The following is a 22,107-nucleotide window of genomic DNA, read 5'->3' on the forward strand; positions in this document are numbered from 1 at the left end:
ATAAAGTTTGTATCACTGACCGATAATATCATGGACATGATATTCTCTGCTTCTTTATTAAATATATCTTTTATCGGATAAAAAAAAATGAGGCCCTCTAACTTGGACTGGGAAATCAGTGAAAAATCTAAGGATTTAAGTCCACAATTTGGTGCCCGTATCTGTCTGATTGATGCTGTTAGCATAGAAAAGGATAAACAATCAAATTTTCAATTCATGGAGAATTGTAATAAGTGAATATTTGAATTGCTTTTATTACTTTCAATCCCGAGAAACGGTCAAAAGTTCTCTAATAAACATAAGTTGATGCCATAAGCCCAAAAGGAAAGAAGAGAGAAAGCACTGTGAGACATCCTAGCCATGGAACAAAAACGCTCAATGTTACGTTTACCTGCAGTGCATGAGACTCGTGCAGATGTCCTGACATGTTATTTTTCTTTTCTCATCAGTTCTACGAATTCAGAGAAAGCTGCAGGAAGAGCATATCCACATCTCAGAAATGAGACCATATAGTTTTCATGTATTGATGGACTTCATAATACTGCATGAATGTCTCTGTGTTCCCAAAAAGATCAGGATGTATGCAAAATGTCAACCAAGATGATGCATACATATATATATATATATATGCATTGTATGTAATTCATGCATGACAATGCTACCATGGGAATCAAACCACAAACTTATATCATATGAAATGCTTTTCACCACAATATATTTACATATGCAAATTTATACTGAGGATGCACAATTCTGCATGGCTACCATGGTTAGTTGATTACTGTACAGGATCCGAATCATGAGGACCTGGAGATGCTTCTGGGTGGTACTGAAGGGTCATGAGTCTCAATGCAGGGAAAGCAAGACCAGCACAACTTCCATCATTCAGATTGACATGAGTCACTTCCACACCCTCAGGAAGAGATGCAGGATCAACTGCATAATTATGATTCTGACAGACGAAGATTTAGATACAAATAAGTGGCATTAGGACATGTGAATGCATGCAAGTAAGAAAGAATGAATGTCCCAACAAACCTGTTGCTTATTTGAATGGATGACAAAAATGTTAAAACGATGACCACAAAGGCAAGCCATTTATGAAGTAATTTCAAGTTAGAAGTGGTTTACTTGGATAATAAAGTAAGATTAACACACCTGAGCACTTATTTCAACACGACCATTCCGTAGGTTGTGTACTGGGTGGTTTCCCCCATGGTGACCAAACTTCATTTTAAAAGTCTTACCACCCAATGCCAGACCAAGTAACTGATGGCCCATGCAAATTCCATATACAGGAACCTTTCCCACAATTTCCTTCACCGTTTCAACAGCGTAAGGAACTGCAGATGGATCTCCTGGTCCATTGCTAAAGAGGACTCCATCTGGCTTCAATTTAAGAGTTTCTGAAGCTGGCCAAGTTGAAGGAACAACTGTGATTTTGCATCCCAGAGATGCCAAACGCCTCAGTATATTATGCTTGATTCCAAAATCATATGCGACAACCTTCCCCCAAGATTCAAGAAAAAGGAAAAAATGAGTGCCATAAGGTTGAATTCATACGCATGTATTTCATGTTGAATAATTTCCACAAAAAATTAAATTCTACTAACATGAAGATTCTCCCCAGCTCTTCCATTGGTGATGAATTCCCATTCTGGATCTGTTTTCTCGAGCCATTCATATGGGGCATTACAGGAGACACCACTAATCAAATCAACACCTAATCAAATCAAGAAAAAGGGTCTGATTTCAGGCAATGTTCCAAAACACCTCAACCAGAGTTTATAACATTGTAACCAGTTTTGTGTTAACTTAACAAAGCATATGAATTTATCATACCAACAATATCCCACGTGCGGGACATTTGCAATAGTTCCTCATCAGTTTTGGAATCTTCAGTGCTCAGTACACCTACGAGGCTTCCATCTTCTCTCAATCGACGTGTGATTGCACGCGTGTCCACATCATCTGTTACATAAAAAACAGTATGGAGGAAATAAATCAACATGTCACAATTGAAGAAAAACAGAAGTTACATTTTACAATGATAATCAGAACAATACTAGATCCTTTGAAGCATAGCAGCCACAAATTATAGTGACAGACTTACATATACCCATGATGTTCCTTTCTTCTAAATAATCACCAAGAGTTTGTCTGCACCTCCAATTTGAGGTACTGGAGAACAATTGTTTGAAAGGCATGAGTTCAAAGACAAGAAAATTTCCATTTGGAAACAAAAAATTTGAGGGGCTGGTGTACCTGATACTTAAGCTTCTGACCACAAGACCAGCAAGAAAGCATTGCCTTGATTCTTCATCATCTATTCAGAAAAAGGCATTGTTGATCTTAGAATTTATAAAAACAAAAACCTAGAAGATAAAATGTAAGATTCTGAAAGTGAAAACTGAGAACTTCACCAACCCAAATTAACACCAGTATTGCCAATATGTGGGTTTGTCATCAAAACAAACTGGCCAGCATAACTAGGGTCAGTAAGAATTTCCTGGTACCTGCAAAATAAGACTCACATGATCAGACCTCACGGCAAAGCAACCAATCAATCAGAGTTATGGTACATGGTATGACAAACATCAAAGCCCTCGAATTATACAGACAGTGTGTCCATATTTACTCTGAATCTGCACATACATCATACCTCTTGCAATTTCACCATTATTTTCACCTGCCCCAAATCAACTTTCGAAAAGTGGAGGTTTAAAAGCAACAGTGCGAGTACCAACAGTTTTACTCTATTAGTGGTGATGGTGATCATGGAAGTAGTAGAGGTAATAGAAGTGTTTATTGTTTTCATATCTTTTTCTGCTGGTACTGGTATAACGTAGACCAGTCACAACTGGTAACCAGTCACAACTGGTAACCAGTCTACAAGAGGATCACAAACTTCAGGTTCAGCAACAGTAAATACTCCGATCAGTGCTTAGATTTGCAGGAAATTTCAGAGCAACAAAATAAATTAAAGAAATCAAAAAAGAGAAGAAGAAGATACAGTAGTCTCTCTGACTCGGGCCTATCACCTACTAACGTACTCCTAGATTGGAGGAGACCAACTAGGAGCCAATAAACCAGGATCGGTAATGAACAGGTTAATCGGGTAGGTCAAAATAGGGTTTTTGGTGAAATTAAGGTTAGGGTTTGATGTATGGGTTATGTCAAGTCAAGTAGGGGAATCTATCAGTGAAGGTCATGAGATGTTTTGATGGATGGAAGTGTGTAAACTTGAATGGGCAGCAGCAAGTTAGGGTTAGGGTTTTGGATTTTTAAAAAGAGGAAAAGATGGATTTCTAGGGTTTGGCTGGACAAAAGTTAACCAAACTTGAATGGATTTCTTAGAAGGGTATGAGGGATAATCGGTCAGATTTTTAGACTGTTCTCACGGTTGGTTTGGGCTGAGCAAAAATTAGGGTTTTAGGTATTGATTTGAGATGGGGGGGGAACTAGGGTTTCAATGGGTGGAATGGGCAGCAAGGGAGATTGAGTTCTCCTTATGGGCAGGGGGTGTTGTGGTTGAAGTTTGATGAAGTTCTGATAGCTGGTTAGGTCTGTGGGGAATCTAGGGTATGGAAAAACTGAAAATAACAAAGGGGAAAACTAGGGTTGTGATTGTAGAGGATTAGAAGAAGGATGGGGATGGGGATGTCTCAAACTTACTGTAGTAGCTAAATACTCTTGGCAACAGCTTGTTTGAGGATGAAACTTCAATAAAAATTGGATCTATAACTAGAACTTCAAAGAAATCTTCAAGTAACTTGAATGTGAGCTTCAAAAGAACCACCTGGCCTTCACACCGCAAGGTGTCGATTGGATCAAACACCAATCCCACCAATCTTGATCACACACAAAACAATCTTCAGCAATGAAGAACAAGTTGCAGAGCAGCAGCTCAAAAGAGAGGTTTTTTATAAAATTCAGAGGTCAGAATAAACCCCCTCCTCCCCCCCCCCCCACCAAATTGTTTTATTTATAGTCGCCATAGGCCATATTCCTAATCAGCCTAAGAGTGTAAAAGCTCCTAGCCAACCCTAATTACACTTCACTACCTCTCTCAAATTCATGGAGAGGTGTGGACCCAACTTATAATAAAGGCAAATAAAAGAAATGTGACTCAAGTCACTTAAATTGAACCACCGGTTCAAACTAGTTTTGGATCGGTTCAATTTAAAACACTACAACATGAAAATAAACTAAGTATAGAAACTAATCCCGTATGCAACCTATTTACCCCTACTTTAGGTCCATCAGAGTAACCTATTACATTGAAAATCCATGGGACCAGAGGCCCAACATGTATATAACCTAACCCTAGACTTATTCCCATCAAAATAAACCTCTTTTGATGATGTATCTGCATCACCTACGGCCTCTCACCATATTTTGGTCTCTCACCAATGGCATCTCAATTCTCACCATACTAATCACAGAGCAAAGCACAAAGCTATATTTTTTTCTAAATCTCATTAATCGAATTCGTGTACAAGGCTGTAGCCCCTAACAAACTTACATAGAAGACTCAAAAAACATACTCAAACACTAAAAAGGAAAGGCCTAACCCGATCCTTAACTAATAAGGTAACATTAACTCACTAAGAAACTAAAATAATGGAAGAAATTTAATCAAAACAGTACTCTAACTAAACTAATGAAGTAGATCCTGTTTTCCTACTTTCTACCAATATTTTAGGCCCATTATTTCAATTGTTTGACAATCTCAATGCTCTCTCTCTTGATTCTCGTCTTGTATTTTACCCTAAACCTAACCCTAGTTCTGCCCTAATTTCCCAATTTTGTCCCAATCGGCCAGCAAGTTGTGAGATCCTGATCTACTTGGCTCCTAGTAGACCTTTGTCTATCTAGGACTACATTAAATGGTATCGGACACAAGGATGAACATGGCAATCCAGTGATACAAATCTGCCACCCCAACCTAATCCCATAACTACAATCATGACAATGCTCCAGAAACTCTCAGCTGATCAGCAAGCTATGCAGGCTGAACAGAGACTTTTTAATGACAAGTTAACACGTTTGGAAGAACAAAGACAGGTTGCACCTCTTAGGGACAGCAACATCCCCCTAGAAGAGGATAGATATCAAGTCCATTCAGAAGTACATGGAACCTTGGGAAGGAATAGAAATCACAGAAATAGATCCAGGGATTACAGAGATCATTCTAGGAATCACAGGGAGCATAGAGATCACAGAGATAGGCGCAAACATGACAGAGACGGATACAGAGAAGACAGGGACAGAATTATAGAAGACCCTCAAAGGCCTAATTTTGAGGAGTACTTGAGATCCTACTTCACCACTAATGAAGCCTCCAACCAAAGATATGACACCCAAAAGGTTAAACGTGAGTTGAAGGAATTTGATGGGACTCATGAACCACAAGTGTTCTATGACCGGCTTGCTGCCCTTGATGATTACTTTGATTGGTATGACTTGCCTGAAGAAGAAATATGAGATTGGCACATACCAAGCTGGTTGGCCCTGCCAGAGAATGATAGCAAAATGCGGAGATAGACATGGAACTTGATGGTCATGCACCTACTACCTGGGAAGACATGAGATATGATTTGAGGGAGAAATATTTACACAGGCACTACAGAGCACAATTACAAGATCAATTCAACTCACTACGCCAAGGAACCATGACTGTCTCTGAGTACATGTAGAAGTTTGATGCTCTTTCTTCTCGCACTAGCACTAGAGAGAGTACAACTCAGATGTTATCTCGGTTTCAACTGGGATTGAGGGCTGATATCACCAGATCCATAAGAGTAGTTGATGTCAGAGATGTCTGGGACTGTTTTGAAAAGGCATTGAAGGCTGAAGAATTATTGGCTGCCCATAGAAAGTTTGATTCCTTAACTATCGACACCAACAAAGATTTTCCAGCATTGAAGTCTACTACCAATGGTTACACTCGAGCTGAAAATTCGGCTGCTGGTTCTACTCGATCAGACTATTCTGTTGGTAGTTCTTCCAGCCCTACCGCTCTCCACGTGCTGTTCATAAGGGTAAAGGCCCCATGGACAATAGTGATCCCCACAAGTGCTTCCACTGTGATGAGATTGGACACCATGCCAGGGAGTGCCCACAAAAGCATAAACCTGTCAATGTGGTTGCAAAAGCAGATAAAACCCCTAATGATAACGATGAACCCGGTTTCTCTGCTTATCCCCCATCCGATGATGATGCCTTAGCTGGTTACTATGAAGACTTGGGTGGCGATACTCGATGTGTTCATGTTATTACTCAAGTATTGATGGATGAAGTGGCAGAAGATGAAGAGGTGGTTGAGAGCATTCCACAGGAAGACAATAACATTCAAGATGTTGTTTTTGAAGAGGTGGAGCTCGAAGTGAAGGCTACTAACATTGAAGACTCTATGAAGGTCGAACACATAGAGTTTGTTATGCCACCTTGGTTCTTTGAAGAGAAGGCTCCAGGAATTGAAGACTTTATTCCTAATGCTCCAGCCTCACCAGAATTTTGTTCGGGAAGTTGTTAAAGTTGCTGCTCACATGCTGCTTCCCCTCATCACCACAAAATTCGAGGTCGAGTTTCTTCAAGCCAAAACAGTACTTGGAGTCATACTGATGATGTCAAGAAGCTTAGCCCCGAGTTGCAAGAACGTTTCATGGACTTCACCCATTCATCGGAGATGAATGTTTTTAAGTCGGGGAGAGCTGATGCAGATCCAAGCATCCACGAGCTGAAGAAACCACCCTAATCATAGGGCCATAGCTAGGAGCCTTAGTTATTTTAGCTTTAGTTTATTTTCTGCATCTATACTTAGTTTTTTTCAGTATTGTAAACTTAAATTTAACCAGTTCATACTTGGTTCAATTTAAGTGAAATGATCCTATTGGCTGATAGGTTCTTATTTCCTATTGGTTACTTAGGAATCTCTTTAATTGCAGCTGTTTTAAATGTTTTAAAACTGTTTTAAGTTGTTTAATCATACCCCTCCACGATTTCTGAAGAGGGGAGAATTGTAATAGATCTAGGACTTCGGCCATTGGCCTATTATATTAATAAAATCGTGGGAAGGCTCCCCCACAATATTCAGACTTCAAAAATCGTTTCTGCTTGCTGCTTGTTTGCTGCTGCTGCCATGCTCCTTTGAGAGTGAATCTTGTTAGTAATATCAAGGCTACCTTGTGAGTAATCTCAATTCCTGCACCTTAAATTTCATGATATCCTTAGCCAATCTTTTTTCTTTTCACTGTTATCTATGCATCAAACTGTCCCACTCGAAGACTCTCTCTTTGGACTGATTTACGTACCATTGCAACTCAGAATGGAACTGCCTCTTGGGGGCTTGGGGGCTTGGGGGAGATTTTAATGTTTTTAGATTCAGTCATGAGAAGCAGGGTGGAGTTCATCTAGACATGGATGCTATTAATTCTTTCAGTGGCTGCATTGAAGACATTGGGATAAATGATTTAAGATGGACTGGTCCTCCTTACACTTGGAATAACAAAAGATCTGGCTCTGCTCGTATAACTTGTAAGTTGGACAGAATTCTGGTGAATGAAGAATGGCTGTCTTTCCTACCCTCATCTCTTGCCACTTTTGATACTCCAGGGATCTCGGATCACTCCCCTATCACTCTTACCATCCAACCTTGCATTTCCTTTGGTCCAAAGCCGTTCAAGTTTTTTGACATGTGGACATCTCACTCCACCTTTTTGCCCACAGTTCAGGAAGCTTGGAACAAACCTGTAAATGCCTTCTCCACCCCTCTTGTTGCTTTTGCCAGGAAGCTTCGCAATGTCAAGGATGCCCTCAAAAGATGGAACTTGAACTCTTATGGTAATATCTCCCAGCAGGTCTTGATTTGCAAAGATAAGCTCTCTACTATTCAGGTGCAGTTACAATATGATATCCTCAATGTTTCCTTGGCTAAAGAAGAAAAGGAGGTTTCCCTAGAGCTCTCCTCCCTCCTCTCTCAAGAAGAATGCTTCCTTGAGCAAAAATCCAAGATCAAATGGCTGGATTTAGGTGACTCAAATTCAGCGTATTTTCATCGGTCCTTGAAAGCCAGGACAAATGCAAATTCTATCCTCATGCTAAGGGCTCCTGATGGTTCGGCTATAACAAGAGTCAAAGATATTAAAGATATGGTTGTGAATCACTTCAGGGATATTTTCAATGGTCCTTTGGATGATCCTGGCCCTTTCCCTAACAGCCTGGTTAACAAATTCATACCTGATGAGCTGCTCCCTTCTCTTCGGGCTATTCCTGATGAATCTGAAATAAAGGCTGCTATTCGTTCTCTCAAAGTGAATGGGGCTCCTGGCCCAGATGGTTTCAGCATGGGGTTTTTCTTAGCGGCTTGGGATATTATAAAGACTGACCTTATCAAAGCTGTTCAGAGCTTCTTCTACAATCCATGTCAGATCAAAGGAGTAAATCACACTTTTCTTTGCCTTGTTCCCAAAAAGGAAGGGGCCTCAGTGATGTCGGATTTCAGGCCCATTGCCCTTTGCAATCTGATATACAAGTTTATTGCCAAAATCCTTGCCATTAGACTCAAAGGTGTTGTGGATTTGCTTGCCAGCGAGAACCAGTCAGCTTTCATCCCAGGCAGATGTATTTCGGACAATATCCTCCTTTGTAATGAGATTGTTAGAGGTTTTGAAAGATCTAGCCACTGACCTGCAGCTCTTATGAAGATAGATATTCACAAGGCTTTTGACTCTCTAAGATGGGACTTCATTATCAATGTGATGAATAAGATGGGCTTCCTTTTTGCTTTTATTCACTGGATCCATGTTTGTATCTCCACTACAAGGCTCTCGGTTCTAGTTAATGGCAGCCTAGCAGGTTTCTTCTCAATTTCAAAAGGAATCAGACAAGGGTGCCCCCTCTCCCCTTACATCTTCTCTTTGGCTCTAGAAGTTCTATCAAGAGACATTCAAATATGCACGAACCAAAATCTTATATCTCCCATTCCCAAGTGCAAAGCTCTCAAGCTCTCCCACTTGGCTTTTGCAAACGACCTCATGATCTTCTCCAAGGCCTCCATCAGTTCCTTTGAAACCATTATGTCTTGTCTGCAGCACTTCAAATTGATCTCGGGTCTGTGCATCAATTCTTCTATTCCTGACTTACACAGAGCAACCCTTATTGAGAAAGTGGGTTTTCCCATTGGCCAGTTCCCTATCAAATACTTGGGGCTCCCGCTGATCCCTACTAGGCTCTCTACGCACCATTGCACTCCTATGTTGGATCTTATTAGGAAAAGACTTCAACTTTGGAAAGGAAAGCTTCTATCTTATGCAGGTCGGCTAGTTCTTATCAAATCAGTGTTGGAATCCTCCTACATCTACTAGTCAGGTATTATGGATTACCACATTCTACTATCAAGGCCTTGGAATCCCTTATGGCCTCCTTCCTCTGGGAAAAGCACAGACTCCTCTAGATTCCTCCATCCGATCAGCTAGGCTTCGACCTGCCTTCCAAAAAAAGAGGGTGGCTTGGGTATTCGAAGAATCAAGGAGGTAAACTTGGCTGGCATCATCAAGTTGATCTGGAAGATTGTTTCTAAAAAGAGAAGTATTTGGGTTGAATGGATCTACTCAAGACACCTTCAGTAAGACTCTATTTGGACTGTTACCCCGTCTACTGATGCTTCTTGGGTCCGGCGGAAGATATTAGCTACTCGTCCCCTTATCCAAGGAGCTATATGCACTCGCATTGGTGATGGTTCCACTACTTCCCTCTGGCTAGACTACTGGCACCCTATGGGCATCCTTCTCCATCTTGTTAGCCCTAGAATTATCTACAGTTCAGGCATCCCCAGAAATTCTCAGGTTGCTGATATCCTTGACCCCTCTGGTTGGGATCCGCCGCCGCCTTCTTATCAGGCTCTCTCCAACATTTGGTCTGCTCTCCCAACCATCAATCTTAGGAGAGGTGATTGTGTCATGTGGTCGCCTTCCAAGTCGGGTTCCTTCTCCGCAAAAGCTGCCTAGGATCATATTCGCATCAAAAGTTCTCCTGCTCCTTCAAGAAAGCTCCTTTGGTTCAAGCATCACATCCCCCGTCACTGCTTCACAGCTTAGCGAGCGCTCTCTAATTGTCTTCCAACTCAGTCCTTCCTCCGCCATTGCCAGATTGCTGCTTCTCCTTCTTGCTGCCTTTGTTGGAACAATGTAGAAGACACTAAGCACTTTTTCTTTGCTTGCCCCATCTCCTTGGCTATTTGGGAGGGGACCTTAGCAAAATGCTGGCCTACAAGTCGAAGAATTTTACCCTTCAGCAGAGAGTGGCTTTGGATTGATATGAGTTTTGCCGGTTCTTCGAGTTGCGACACGGTTGGTAAATTAGCTTTTTGTGCTGCCATCAATCACATCTGGATGGAGCGTGACCTTAGGAAATGGACGTCCAAATCTCGAACTCATCAGCAGATTTGGGATTCCATTTCTTTTGAAATCAAAGCTCACTTATCTTCGGCCCCTCCCTCCTTTTGTAATGACACCCCAAGGAACAGGCTTATTGTTGTCTCCTGGGGTCTGTCCTCCATTGCTCTACAGCCCTTCCCTGTTTGAGGTGTTGGTTTTTCTTTTCTTTCTTCTCGCTTCCAAAGGGAGCTGCTGTATCATTCTCTCTTTGGTAATGAATTTTTTTATTCACCCAAAAAAAAAAATCAAGGTGAAGGGGTTGGTGGACTCCGATCGACTCCTTGCATCTTGTAGATCGGGACATTCTGCTCTAGTTCTTCTCCAAACTGCTGCCATTGGATATTTTCAATTACAAGTATTTTATTAATTCAGCACTCAACCTTCTTCTTCTAATCCTCCAGCCGAAGCCTACTTATTCTCAATCGATCCCCATTAAACCCTAGCTCCATTAAACCCTAGAATCCCTGACCAGCTTTCTTCCACCATCAGAATCCTATCAAATTTGGATCACAACCCCCTCTCACCTCACCCTGCACTCGATCCAGGTTGCTGCCCCAAAACATCAACCAAACCTTAATCCCCTCTCATCTCCATTAAACCTAGAAACCCTATAAGCTACCCAAAACAATCCAGCCATGGAAACCTGTCCAAATTACAGCCGAACCTCACTGATATTACCCCTAACACTCGACCTTAAGTCCTCTCCCAAATTCCAACTCTAAACCCTAAAACTCACCACTCCCCTCTTTCCCAAAACCCAAAACCCTATCCCTAATTTTTCTAAATTTCAATTCTTCACTTGAATCTTACCAATCCTACATCATTAGGTTCCTAAAAACCTGCCTAGTTTATTCAAATAAGATTCAACCTTTTTTATCCTAAACCTAACCCTAATTCTGCCCTACTTTCCCAATTCTGCCCCAATCGGCCAGCAAGTTGTGAGATCCTGATCTACTTGGCTCCTAGTAGACCTTTGTCTATCTAGGATTAAATTATAGTAAAGGAGAGGCATTATTGGAGGTGGCGGGAATTAATCGTGACCAGAATGGTAGATTGATTGCGGCTTTTTCTAACTTTTATGGTGTCTGCACTAATTCGGTGGCAGAGATGAGGGCTCCCCTTGACGGGCTGAGATTGTTGCTAAGTTGGGATTCTCAGGTTTTCATATCAACTCGGACTTGCCAACTATAGTGCAGTTTGTTTCTCAAAGAAAATTTCTTCTTTGGAGTTGTTCGTACTAGTTTCAAAAAGTACTAGCCTTGTCTGACTCCTTGGGAGTCTATCTTTATTCTCATGCCGTGAAAGTAATCGTGCAGCAGATTTTTTGGCTAACCTTGCTTGTGAATCCTCAGTTAATTCTTTCTTCCAGGCATAGCAGGATCTCCCTCATGAGTTATGCCGGATTTTGAGGGAAGATAAAGCTGGCTTACCAATTTTTTTATTGTAATTTATTTAGTAGTAAGTTTGTTGGGTGGTTTTATTTATAGCTTTGTGTGAGAGAGTGTGGTGCAGGGCTGGTAGAGAAGAAAGGAATCTGGGGGAAAAAAAAAAGTTGCAGGTGGAGAGAGAAGAATTCGAATAAGAAGAAGATGGTCACACAACCATTGCTAAGCCATTGTACCTCACCGGTAGCAATAAACAAAACTCAAAATTCTATTCATCAAATCTGAAAATAAAACGTGATTTCAAGAGTATTTAAAGACCAAAAAACAAAAAGACTCCTAATTAAACTCTGAAACTGAAATTAAACTTAACTCTAATGGACTCATAACTTTAAAAAAATCCTAGACAGACTCTACCACTAAATAACCTATTAAAACTAAAATAGAAAATTACACGATAAACTCACTAATAAAAACCCTATTAAATAAATAAATTAAATACCCTACTGAACCCAAAGACCCAGTTGGACCTGGTTCATCTTCACATGGATACCCAAATGGGTTTGGGTCGGTCCAAGGCAGTGCACCTGCATCACTCTCCCGGTGTTGAGAAAAACTCAACCACGAGTATTATAAAATGAGAGGATCAGCACCACTCGATCGGCATCCACCAATATTGGCTTTGATGGGGTGATGATCTAATGCATCTCATAATCAATTGTCACGATCTTTTGATGGGCAGTAGCAGACGACATGTCTTCGATGGGAATCTGATCGTGGGATTTCACAACTAAAATCGGACTGTTGATCAATTCTTCAACTGCAATCTTGATTGAATCACTCACTTCCACTTGATAGTCACTCTCGTTGTCCACTTTTTCTATCACCACTGATTCGTCTTCTAAGGCTTCTAGCATGCTGCACACTTTATCACAGAAGCGGTTGATACTATCTATGAGCTCTCGAAAACCCGATCGCTAATCCGATTCAAGATCCCAAAAATCCGATTTGATATTGGACAATCCTTCCCGATATTCCTTTGTGAAACGTTCCAAAAGATTAATAACTTCATGGTAGAATGCCATCATAAATAGGGATCTACTTGGAACAAAATAAAATTTAAAGGGGATGAGGAGATAAGAGACAATGATGGGTATTATGGGAAACTAAAAAAACACAATAAGGATCATAATGGAACCGTGAGAGGGAAGGGCATACTTGGAAGAACAAGAAAATGTTAAAACGAATAAGGTGGGGGCAGGGGTACTATGGGAAGAAAAACTTTTTAACTACACAACGCGAATGAATGGGCGATATAGGGAGGGGTAGTTCTGTAAATAAAGAAAATAGGCCTTAAAAGAAAAAATACAGGGAGGAGCATAATGGAAAAATAAGAAAAAAATGCTGAAGACTTATCACGTTGGAAGGAGTTGGAGTTGTCTTTGAACTCTGCAAAGGTGAGAGTTGCGATGGTAGTGTCCGACGTCAACAAGGAGAGCTGCGATGCGAGGGAGCCGACCAAGGATGGGTACAACTCACGACTAGGAGCTTCAAACCAGGTATGTAAATTTTTTTTTTCTGCTTCGATTCTCTGCTTCTCGATTTTTTTTTCTGTTTCTGGTTGTCTTCTCTTCTCGCTTTGTTTTTTTTTTTCTTTTCCTCTCTGTGAAGATCTAAGAGTGAAACGGAGATGGTTGGGAAGGTTCGACTGGTTCACAGAAAGGGGTAAAAGAAAACGGAAGGATTCAGGAGGGTTTTTTTTATTTGGTTGCCGACGAGGACTTACAGCAAGAGGTGTATCGAATGGAGTTGCAGAAAAGGGAGGGGTTGTCTGTGCTAGACGCAAAGAAGGGTTTTGTTGTGGAAACAAAAGGGATGAGGTTGGTTCGGTGGGGCGCGGTGGGTTGAGGACTTGAAATTTTGCTAAGAGAGTGCAATCAAAGGGAGGGGTAGTCGCTGGAATCGAAGGGAGAGTTACTGTGGGAGTCAAAGGGGGTGGGGTTGGGGTTCTAGTTGAGTCAATAGGTTTGGGGTTGCCTACAGAAATCACAGGGATGTGCTTGGGGTTGCTGCAGGAGTGACATTCTCTTCTTTTTTTTTTAATCTCAGCTCTTGGTAGGATGAGTCCCGTTAACTGACCAAGCAAGAGGAACAGTAACGGGAAGGGAAGAGAAAGGTCGATTGGGGAAGGATGATGGATCCTTCGGTTCTGATACCAAGTTGGTGGAGGGCCGGTAGAGAAGAAGGGACTCTTGAAAAAAAAACAGAATTGCAGGTGGAGAGAGAAAATTTTGAATAAGAAGGGGGGAGAAGAAGAAGATGGTCACACAACCATTGCTAAGCCATTGTACCTCACCGGTAGCAATAAACATAACTCGAAATTCTATTCATCAAATCTGAAAATAAAACGTGATTACAAGAGTATTTAAAGATAAAATAAAAACTCCAAATTAAACTCTGAAATTGAAATTAAACTTAATTCTATGGGACAAATAACTAAAAAAAAAAATCCTAGATACACTCTACCACTAAACAACCTATTAAAACTAAAACAGAAAATTACATGATAAACTCACTGACAAAAATCCTATTAAATAAATAAATTAAATACCCTACTGAACCCAAAGACCCAGTTGGATCCAGTTCATCTTCACATGGACACCCAAATGGGTTTGGGTCGGGTCCAAGGCAGTGCACCTGCAACAACACAATTAATCGGCTGGAATAAACTAGCAGAAGAGGAGCAGGAAAGACCTGAAACCAGATCTGGGCGGTAGCTTGAGCCAACCTGAGTTGCAGACGAATCGTCTCATAGCAGGAGGGGATTTTTGCTAAGAGGCTGTAAGGTTATGGTCGCCCAGGGCATGGTAATCTCCGACCCAAATTTGAGAGAGAAAGGGAGAGAAGGAATAGAGATCGATAGCCAACAAGGGACACTATTGGTACCGTCAGGGTTGAACAATAACAGAAGGAAGAAAGAGAAACTAGAAAGAAGAAGAAAAAAAGAGATAGAGGAAGAGGTCACACGACCATTGCTATGTTACCAATCCGGCACCATAAACTCAAAACTTTTTCATTGAAATCTGAAAATAAAATGTGATTACAAGAGTATTTAAAGATAAAATTGAGACTCTTAATTAAACTCTGAAACTGAAATTAACCTTAACTCTAAGGGACTCACAACTTAAAAATCCTAGATAGACTCTACCACTAAATAACCTATTAAAACTAAAACAGAAAATTACATGATAAAATCACTAATAAAACCCTATTAAATAAATAAATTAAATACCCTACTGAACCCAAAGACACAGTTGGACCCGGTTCATCTTCATATGGATACCCAAATGGGTTTGGGTTTGGGTCGGTCCAAGGCAATGCACCTGCATCACTTTGAGAGCCCATGGAGTATGGTTGCTACCCCCTGAATTTTAGGATGGAACACCCTCAGACGAGAGAGATCTCAACAAGAGATTGAAGCCCTGTTTTCGCCTGGTTCTGTTAACCCAAGGTTGCAGACGATCCAGTTTTCCCCTTGTCCCACGATTCTTGTTGCTTTAATTTTAGGGAAAATTACACTGCCACCCCCTGAGGTTTGTACTAAATACAGAGCGACCCCCTGTGTTTCTAAATTATACACCCGCACTCCTGAGTGGACGGTGTTAAATAATACAATGTAAAATGTCAACTTTTCCCTCTTCTAATATCCTGTTAAATAATACTCAATGGGAAATGCCGACTTTGCCCTCTGGAATAGTGGAAGAGAAGGAGCCCAATAACAGTGACGAATAGAGAATCACAACTGAATGCAATAAAAAGCCCATGAGGGTGCAGAGGAATCGTGTCGGAATCCGGCAGGGGAACAAAGGCACAGCTGATGAGAAGGCAGCTAGGGCATCGGTATTCAAAACGCTAAATCCAAATACAAAGTTCTCTCCGCCCTCCTGATTATTATTTAACAGGATATTAGAAGAGGGCAAAGTTGACATTTTACATTGTATTATTTACCCCTCTTTCCCATAATACCCTCCACTTTCTCCTTTATTCTTATTCATCCTTATTTTACTTCTTCTACCTAGTTTACCCTTTATGTTAGGTACGTTACAAACCTTTACTTGTGTTTTGGAGTTCATACAAATTACAACTCTGCCATTCACTTGTGAACTCCAACTTATTTACAAAATTGCAACCCCCTTTATAGATATTGAATTATTAACTATTCTGCCTCCAACCTTGGATTTGAGTGTTTCCTTGCTTGGGTGGGCCCGCAAGCAACCCAATAAGGGTTATTCGAACCCGGGTTCTGCATTAATGTGATCTGTTCTTTTGGGTAGTGGTAAGGTGGGTAAAGTCCCAACCCTTGTCTTTTTGTTTTCCATTGAATTATCAATAAAATTTTAGGGGCTTCCTACGGTCCTAGATAGATATATATCGATTGATGAGAGGGAGATCCCACAAAGTGATTATTTTAGGTATCTAGGCTCAATCATGAATAAAGAAAGCAATATAAAAGATAATGTTGCTTAGAGAATTAAAATAGGATGGATGAAGAGGAGAGGTGCGTCCAAAGTGTTATGTGATCAGTCTATCCCATTAAAGCTTAAAGAATTTTATAGGACTATCATTCGACCAGCTATGATGTATGGTGCGGAATGTTGCGCAGTTAAAAACCGTCATATAGATAAACTAAGCGTAGCTCAGATGAGGATGTTGAGAAGGATGCATGGCAAAACTAGGAGGGATAAAGTGAAGAAGGACCATACTTGAGCTATGTTGGGAATAGCTCGGATACATGATAGGCTTCGAGAAAGTCGTTTGAGGTGGCATGGTCATGTTCAACAAAGAAATTGGGAGGCTCCAGTGCGGAGGAGTGATTTGATTCAAATGGAAGGTACCAAAAGAGTCAAGGGCAGGCCTAAATAATCCTAGAAGAAGTGAGGAAAGACATGCATAGCTTAGGCATCGTATCATGTATGACTTCAAATAGAGCTGATTGGAGAGCAAGGATCCATGTAGCCAACCCCATTTAGTAGGAACAAGGCTATGTTGTTGTTGGTGGTGGTGGTAGTGGTGTTAGTCGCTTAAAGGAGTACCCAATGTTCAGGAAGAAACAAGGTGGGTCAATAAACCTCGATTCGAAAACATGGGGACCGGAAGTGAAAGAAGAGTCCCCAGTTGAACCTGGTTCATACTCTCACAGCAGCCAACAACTCGAATAATCTGAACTATGACTATGGTCTAACTTACATATATATCACAAAAGGAAAGTATCTGATTCAAACTCTAAAACTGAAATTGGAATTCGAAACCAACTAGCCTATCTCCTATGACTCCAGCAACAGGTATAAAATAATAAAAAGAAAATTACAAAGATACCCCCTAATTAATCCATTGTGTAATGGCATCAGTTGGCCATCCAATTCAAGATATCACAGTTCAGAATGCACAGCACTCCGGGAGAGATAAGCATGTTCAACCAAAATGCTAAGAAAAGATAAAAAGACTAGAGTTAAAGGAGCCACCACAGAGTTCAGAGATTCAACTCCAAGAAACCACCACAATGCAGAGATGGATAAATATGGTGCAATTAGGTCAAGCTCACACCCCAAAAGAATATGCTTCCCCTCAATAGAGAGCCAAAAAATTCTTTAACTTAGACAAGAATTAACCATCAATATTAAAAAAAAAAATTCCTTACCCTGTCAAAGATGTGTTGAACACCACTTCACCGATTTGGGTTCCCATAGCACCAAATGACTTGGCCCTCCATACAGAACCATCTTCAAGTACAAGTCTAGCATCTGCGATCTTCCATGGTCTTTGTCCAGAGCCTATAGTTTGAAAAAGAATAAGTCAACATGAGTAATATGGTTTTATTGCATTTTAAAAGAGAAAAAAGGCTTAAGGCAGGATTCTAAATTACACATTACACTTACGGGTTGGAATTTGGAACAGGAAAGATATGTTTCCATCTGCCAATTGACAATAATATTCCTAAAAACGTCAAAATGATGTTTTACTTCTTCTTTGAAGAGTAAGAATGACATTTGTTTCTCTAACATAAATACCAAAACCAAACGACACTTATTTTTGTGCGTGTGTCTGGGTGTAGGACCTGACTAGCCAAGGCCGACCCACTAGCCAATTACAACTTGTTTCAAATTACCCATGCATTACATAGCCCAAAATCCAGAATACCCAAAGAACCTCTTATTTTCAATATAAACGTAAAACCAATGTAAGGGTCAGGGGAGACAAGTTGGTCTATTTTATTCCCCGTCCCCCAATCCAAACATCAAAATTTTTGGTCCGAAGTTCATCTCTTTCAATCCCATAAACTAGAAGTGAATCATTGAAAAATGAGTCAGCATTCTACACTTGAAAATCTACAAGCTTTTGAAAAGAACGAAGAGGTATGAGAGTAAGAAGAAATTGCAGAAGTAGGCAGCAAAGATGTAGTTAGCAAGAGTTAAATTTACCAGAGACGATCGTGGTGTCCGGGGAGACCGAAACAGAGCATCTGATAGCAAAAAACTTTACTTTTCCAAGATTTTGAGACGTTCGAGACACACAACTGAAGGGATTCTTCACTGGAAAATCCATGACTGTGGCAGCCATTATTTCTGTCCACAACTCCCCAGCTCTTTCGTGTTTTCTGAAGTGATGATTTCGTCAAAGTGAACTCCAAGTCGCCAAAAAGATCCAGAAGTTACCTTTGGTTTAGCCTGCTTACTTTATACCTGAAGAACAGTTCCTCAATTTAAAAATCCACAACTCAACATCCAAACAAGAGAGCACATAAAAACATGACCTAGAGGAGGAAAAACAGAAAGAGAGAGCTTCATACCTTACGGGATTCGAAAAGCGTCAATCAAACACAGATGAGAAATATTTTCTAAATAGTACAAGAAATCCAAACCGAGAGAGGGTCTCTCGGTTCCTATTCTCTGTTAGTTAGAATGGGAACGCCAAAAAAAAAAACGGCGTTCAGTAATGGCGTGTTTTAAACGGATCAAAACATGTCCGGGACAGTCAAAAATACGATCAAATACGGCAGATACAGCAAAAAGATGAAAATAGACAGTACACATTTTAAACGTTAGAATTTCAATAATACGGCGTAAAAAAAAAAAAAAAACGGTTGACACCCAATTGTTGTATATGTTCCCCAAACTTATCCTTTATTCTAACCACTTCGCAAGAATCTCCTACATAATATTACAATCAAACATATATTATTCAAACCATCCATTCCAAATCTTTAAACATGCATGTCAAAAGAAGGGAGAAAAAATCCAGTAAGATACTAACCAAGCTATTTTTGCTAGCAAACAAACGTGCACAATTGGCATCACAATCATTTGCAAACAATTACGTTTAAACCCAAAGAGAGTAAAGATTACATTGGGAGAATTAAGCTTGTGAGACTCCAACCAACAACTCCTGATGTAGGGAAGGTTCCTAAAGCCTAGGTATTCCATTGATTTGAGTCCTTGACAAAAGACAACAAGCATACATTCCTTACACTTTAGATATTAGGCAATAAAAAATACAAATAAATAATGATCAGAATATAGCAAGGCTAATGCAGTCTTAAATGATTAATTTCAATTAGGCAACATGTGAAGGTGTTAAAGATAATCAGCCTTAAGTTGGAACAATACAAGAGCTTTCAAAGTTCTTTAAAAAAAACTAGTTGCTGTAATAAATATTATTCACCAGCTAACATGCAAAACAGTAATGAATTAATGTAGGATATTCAGCCTAAGTGAAATACTAACAGGTTTGCATATTAAGTCTTTTTAATCTAACAAGTTGTAGCAACAGGAAAAACGTGGACAGGGGGGTTAGATGGTAGATGGTTTAACCATGAGTTTAGAAATAAAAGAAAAAAATAGTAGGGGATAGAGGGGAAGGGGAGAAGAGTACCAAGATAGAAGAAAAGGAAGAAGAAGAAGAAGAATAGGATTAGAGAGAGAGGAAGAGACTTACTCAAAGAAGGAGAAGACTCCAACGAATTCTGTAATTTTTCTTTTTCTGTTCTCTGTGTTGACTTTCTACAAATTATTACATATTTAAAACAGGGTGGTTACAAGTAAGAGGGAAAGGGGGGGAAGAAAAAAAAAAAAAAAAAAAAGACGCAAAAAGAGTGGATGGGAAGAAGGGAGGGGGAAGTTACAACTAAAACAGTTTTGTAACTCCCAAAAAACAAAGAAAGCACAGAAAAAACTGTTTATTTAAAATTCAAATAACTAACAACACAAGACTTAAAAGAAAAAAAAAATTAAATTAAATCTAAGATGATCATATGCGGATGTGGATGGCTGATGATGTCGATATGGATGATGACATGGCTGCTGATGTGTCACTTATGCCTTCTCTTCCTCTGATATACTTTGAGGCCCTCATCAATTCTCCACGGCTTGAAAGAATTCATCTCCGATGAATGAAAATTGATGTAGTGGTCTAATAATGATGTGCTGATTTGCTGTAACTTCTCAAATGTAATCCAAGTGCTGTCTATATCAGGTCTTCCTTTCCGACACACTAAGAATTCTTTGGATTCTTCATCATGTGCAATTACTATCATCTCATCAATAATTCCTCAACCTCTTCAGCCTTCTGCTCAAATCTTGGTATAGGAGGTACAGAAATAGGTTGTTCCATAGGAATAGAAATAGTAAATGGTGAATTATCTAGATCATCCAGATAAAATGAAAAAGGAGTGGGTGAACTATGATAGGAAACAAGGTCCTCTGCATTAAATATATTGTTGATTCCCATATCAGTTGGAAAATCAATTACATAAGCATTAGCATTAATTCTTTTGAGAACCTTGAATGGACCTGCACTACTAGCGTGTAATTTGCTCGCTTTTCCTTTAACAAAACGTTGTGGTTTAATTCTCACTATTACCTTATCACCTTCTTGGAACTCTTGAAATCTTCGACGTACATCCACCCTAGTTTTGTAGTGATCAGTACTTATGGATATTTTGCACTTTATATCTGCATGTAAGTTATGTATATGCTGCGCAAAGGACTTAGTTGACTGGGACACTCTTGAACCAGAAACTGCAAGTATGAGGTCTATAGGTGCCCTAGGTTGATAACCTAGACATATCTCAAAGGGTGATAGACCAGTGGTACCGTTTATGGATTGGTTATAGGCAAACTCAGATTGGGCTAGGACACGATCCCAACTAGTTAAGTATTCACCTATAAGACAACGCAACAGGTTTCCTAAACTCCTATTGATTACTTCAGTTTGGCCATCGGTCTGGGGATGGAAAGCTGAAGAAAAACAGAGTTTGGTATTCATCATCCGCCACAAAGTTCTCCAGAAATGACTGGTGAACTTAACATCCCTATCAGATACTATTGACTTGGGCAACCCATGGAACTTCACAACCTCATGAAAGAACAATCTTGCAACAACAGATGCATCATGGGTATTAGAACAAGGAATGAAATGTGCCATCTACGAGAAACGATCCACAACCACGAATACAGAATCATGGCCTCTCGAAGTTCTAGGTAGACCAAGCACAAAATCCATGCTCAGGTCTTGCCATGGAGCATGTGGCACAGAAAGAGGAGTGTATAAGCCAGTGTTTTGCTTACGTTGTTTAGAAGTTTGACATGTATGGCACTGACTCACAACTCTAGCAACATCCCTTTTAAGACTCGACCAATAAAATCGATCTTCTATAAGGGCAATGGTCTTATCTCAACCAAAATGACCAACGATGCCACCAGCATGTGATTCCCAAATCAGAAAATCTTGAAGTGAGGTCCTAGGAATACAAAGCTTGCTCGTCTGGTAGTTCTTCAGGGAACATATGGCCAAATTCCTTTAACAATGGTTGTACTATTCTAGGAGCCTCAGTGAATGGGTTTGTAGTGCCAGTATCACTCTACGTGACAACTAGAACATAGACAACCTTAGATTTCTTACACTCAGACTCAAATTGTTTCTGGTTTAAAATGTTAAGTGTCTTTAGGGGGCTTGTTTAGAGGTACTTCCTTTGTGATCTGAAAGTTTTTCCTCTTTTGGGGGAGTAGGAATCAATCTAATCTTCTTTCCCTTAAATTCAAAGATGTAGGTGTTAGACTTTCCATAATTGATAGCATCTTGGTCATATAACCAAAGCCTACCAAGGATAATGTGAGTGACGTCCATTTTTAGAACATCACACAAAACTCTATCCTGGTAACCAGCACAATGTAATGGGACTAAATACCTAAAATTGACTGGGATAGTGGATTGATCTACCCAAGCAACTC

The 22,107-nt window shown here is 40.1% G+C and overlaps 1 protein-coding gene across 1 annotated transcript; it reads right to left on the reverse strand.

Moving 5' to 3' along the window:
- Nucleotides 1-230: 230 nt before the first annotated feature.
- LOC122669894 (carbamoyl-phosphate synthase small chain, chloroplastic-like) lies at nt 231-18,454 on the reverse strand. Its single transcript, XM_043866783.1, has 10 exons — nt 18,301-18,454; nt 17,520-17,652; nt 2,428-2,516; nt 2,266-2,326; nt 2,114-2,181; nt 1,843-1,971; nt 1,614-1,723; nt 1,159-1,506; nt 787-952; nt 231-469 (listed from the first exon to the last, which is right to left on the reverse strand). Exons 1-10 carry the CDS (start codon nt 18,437-18,439, stop codon nt 429-431), a joined length of 1,284 nt encoding a protein of 427 aa, XP_043722718.1. The 5' UTR covers nt 18,440-18,454; the 3' UTR covers nt 231-428.
- Between the last annotated feature and the right edge of the window lie 3,653 nt (nt 18,455-22,107).

This window comes from Telopea speciosissima, chromosome 7, assembly GCF_018873765.1.
Source record: "Telopea speciosissima isolate NSW1024214 ecotype Mountain lineage chromosome 7, Tspe_v1, whole genome shotgun sequence".
Classification (NCBI taxonomy): domain Eukaryota; kingdom Viridiplantae; phylum Streptophyta; class Magnoliopsida; order Proteales; family Proteaceae; genus Telopea; species Telopea speciosissima.

Excerpts from the sequence above, each read along its gene's own strand:
- LOC122669894 (XM_043866783.1), bottom strand. The coding sequence starts at position 18,439 with ATGGCTGCCACAGTCATGGATTTTCCAGTGAAGAATCCCTTCAGTTGT. Across the intron at positions 2,327-2,427 it reads CAATACTGGTGTTAATTTGG|ATGATGAAGAATCAAGGCAA; the intron begins GTTGGTGAAGTT and ends TTTTCTGAATAG. Across the intron at positions 1,972-2,113 it reads AAGGAACATCATGGGTATAT|ATGATGTGGACACGCGTGCA; the intron begins GTAAGTCTGTCA and ends TTTATGTAACAG.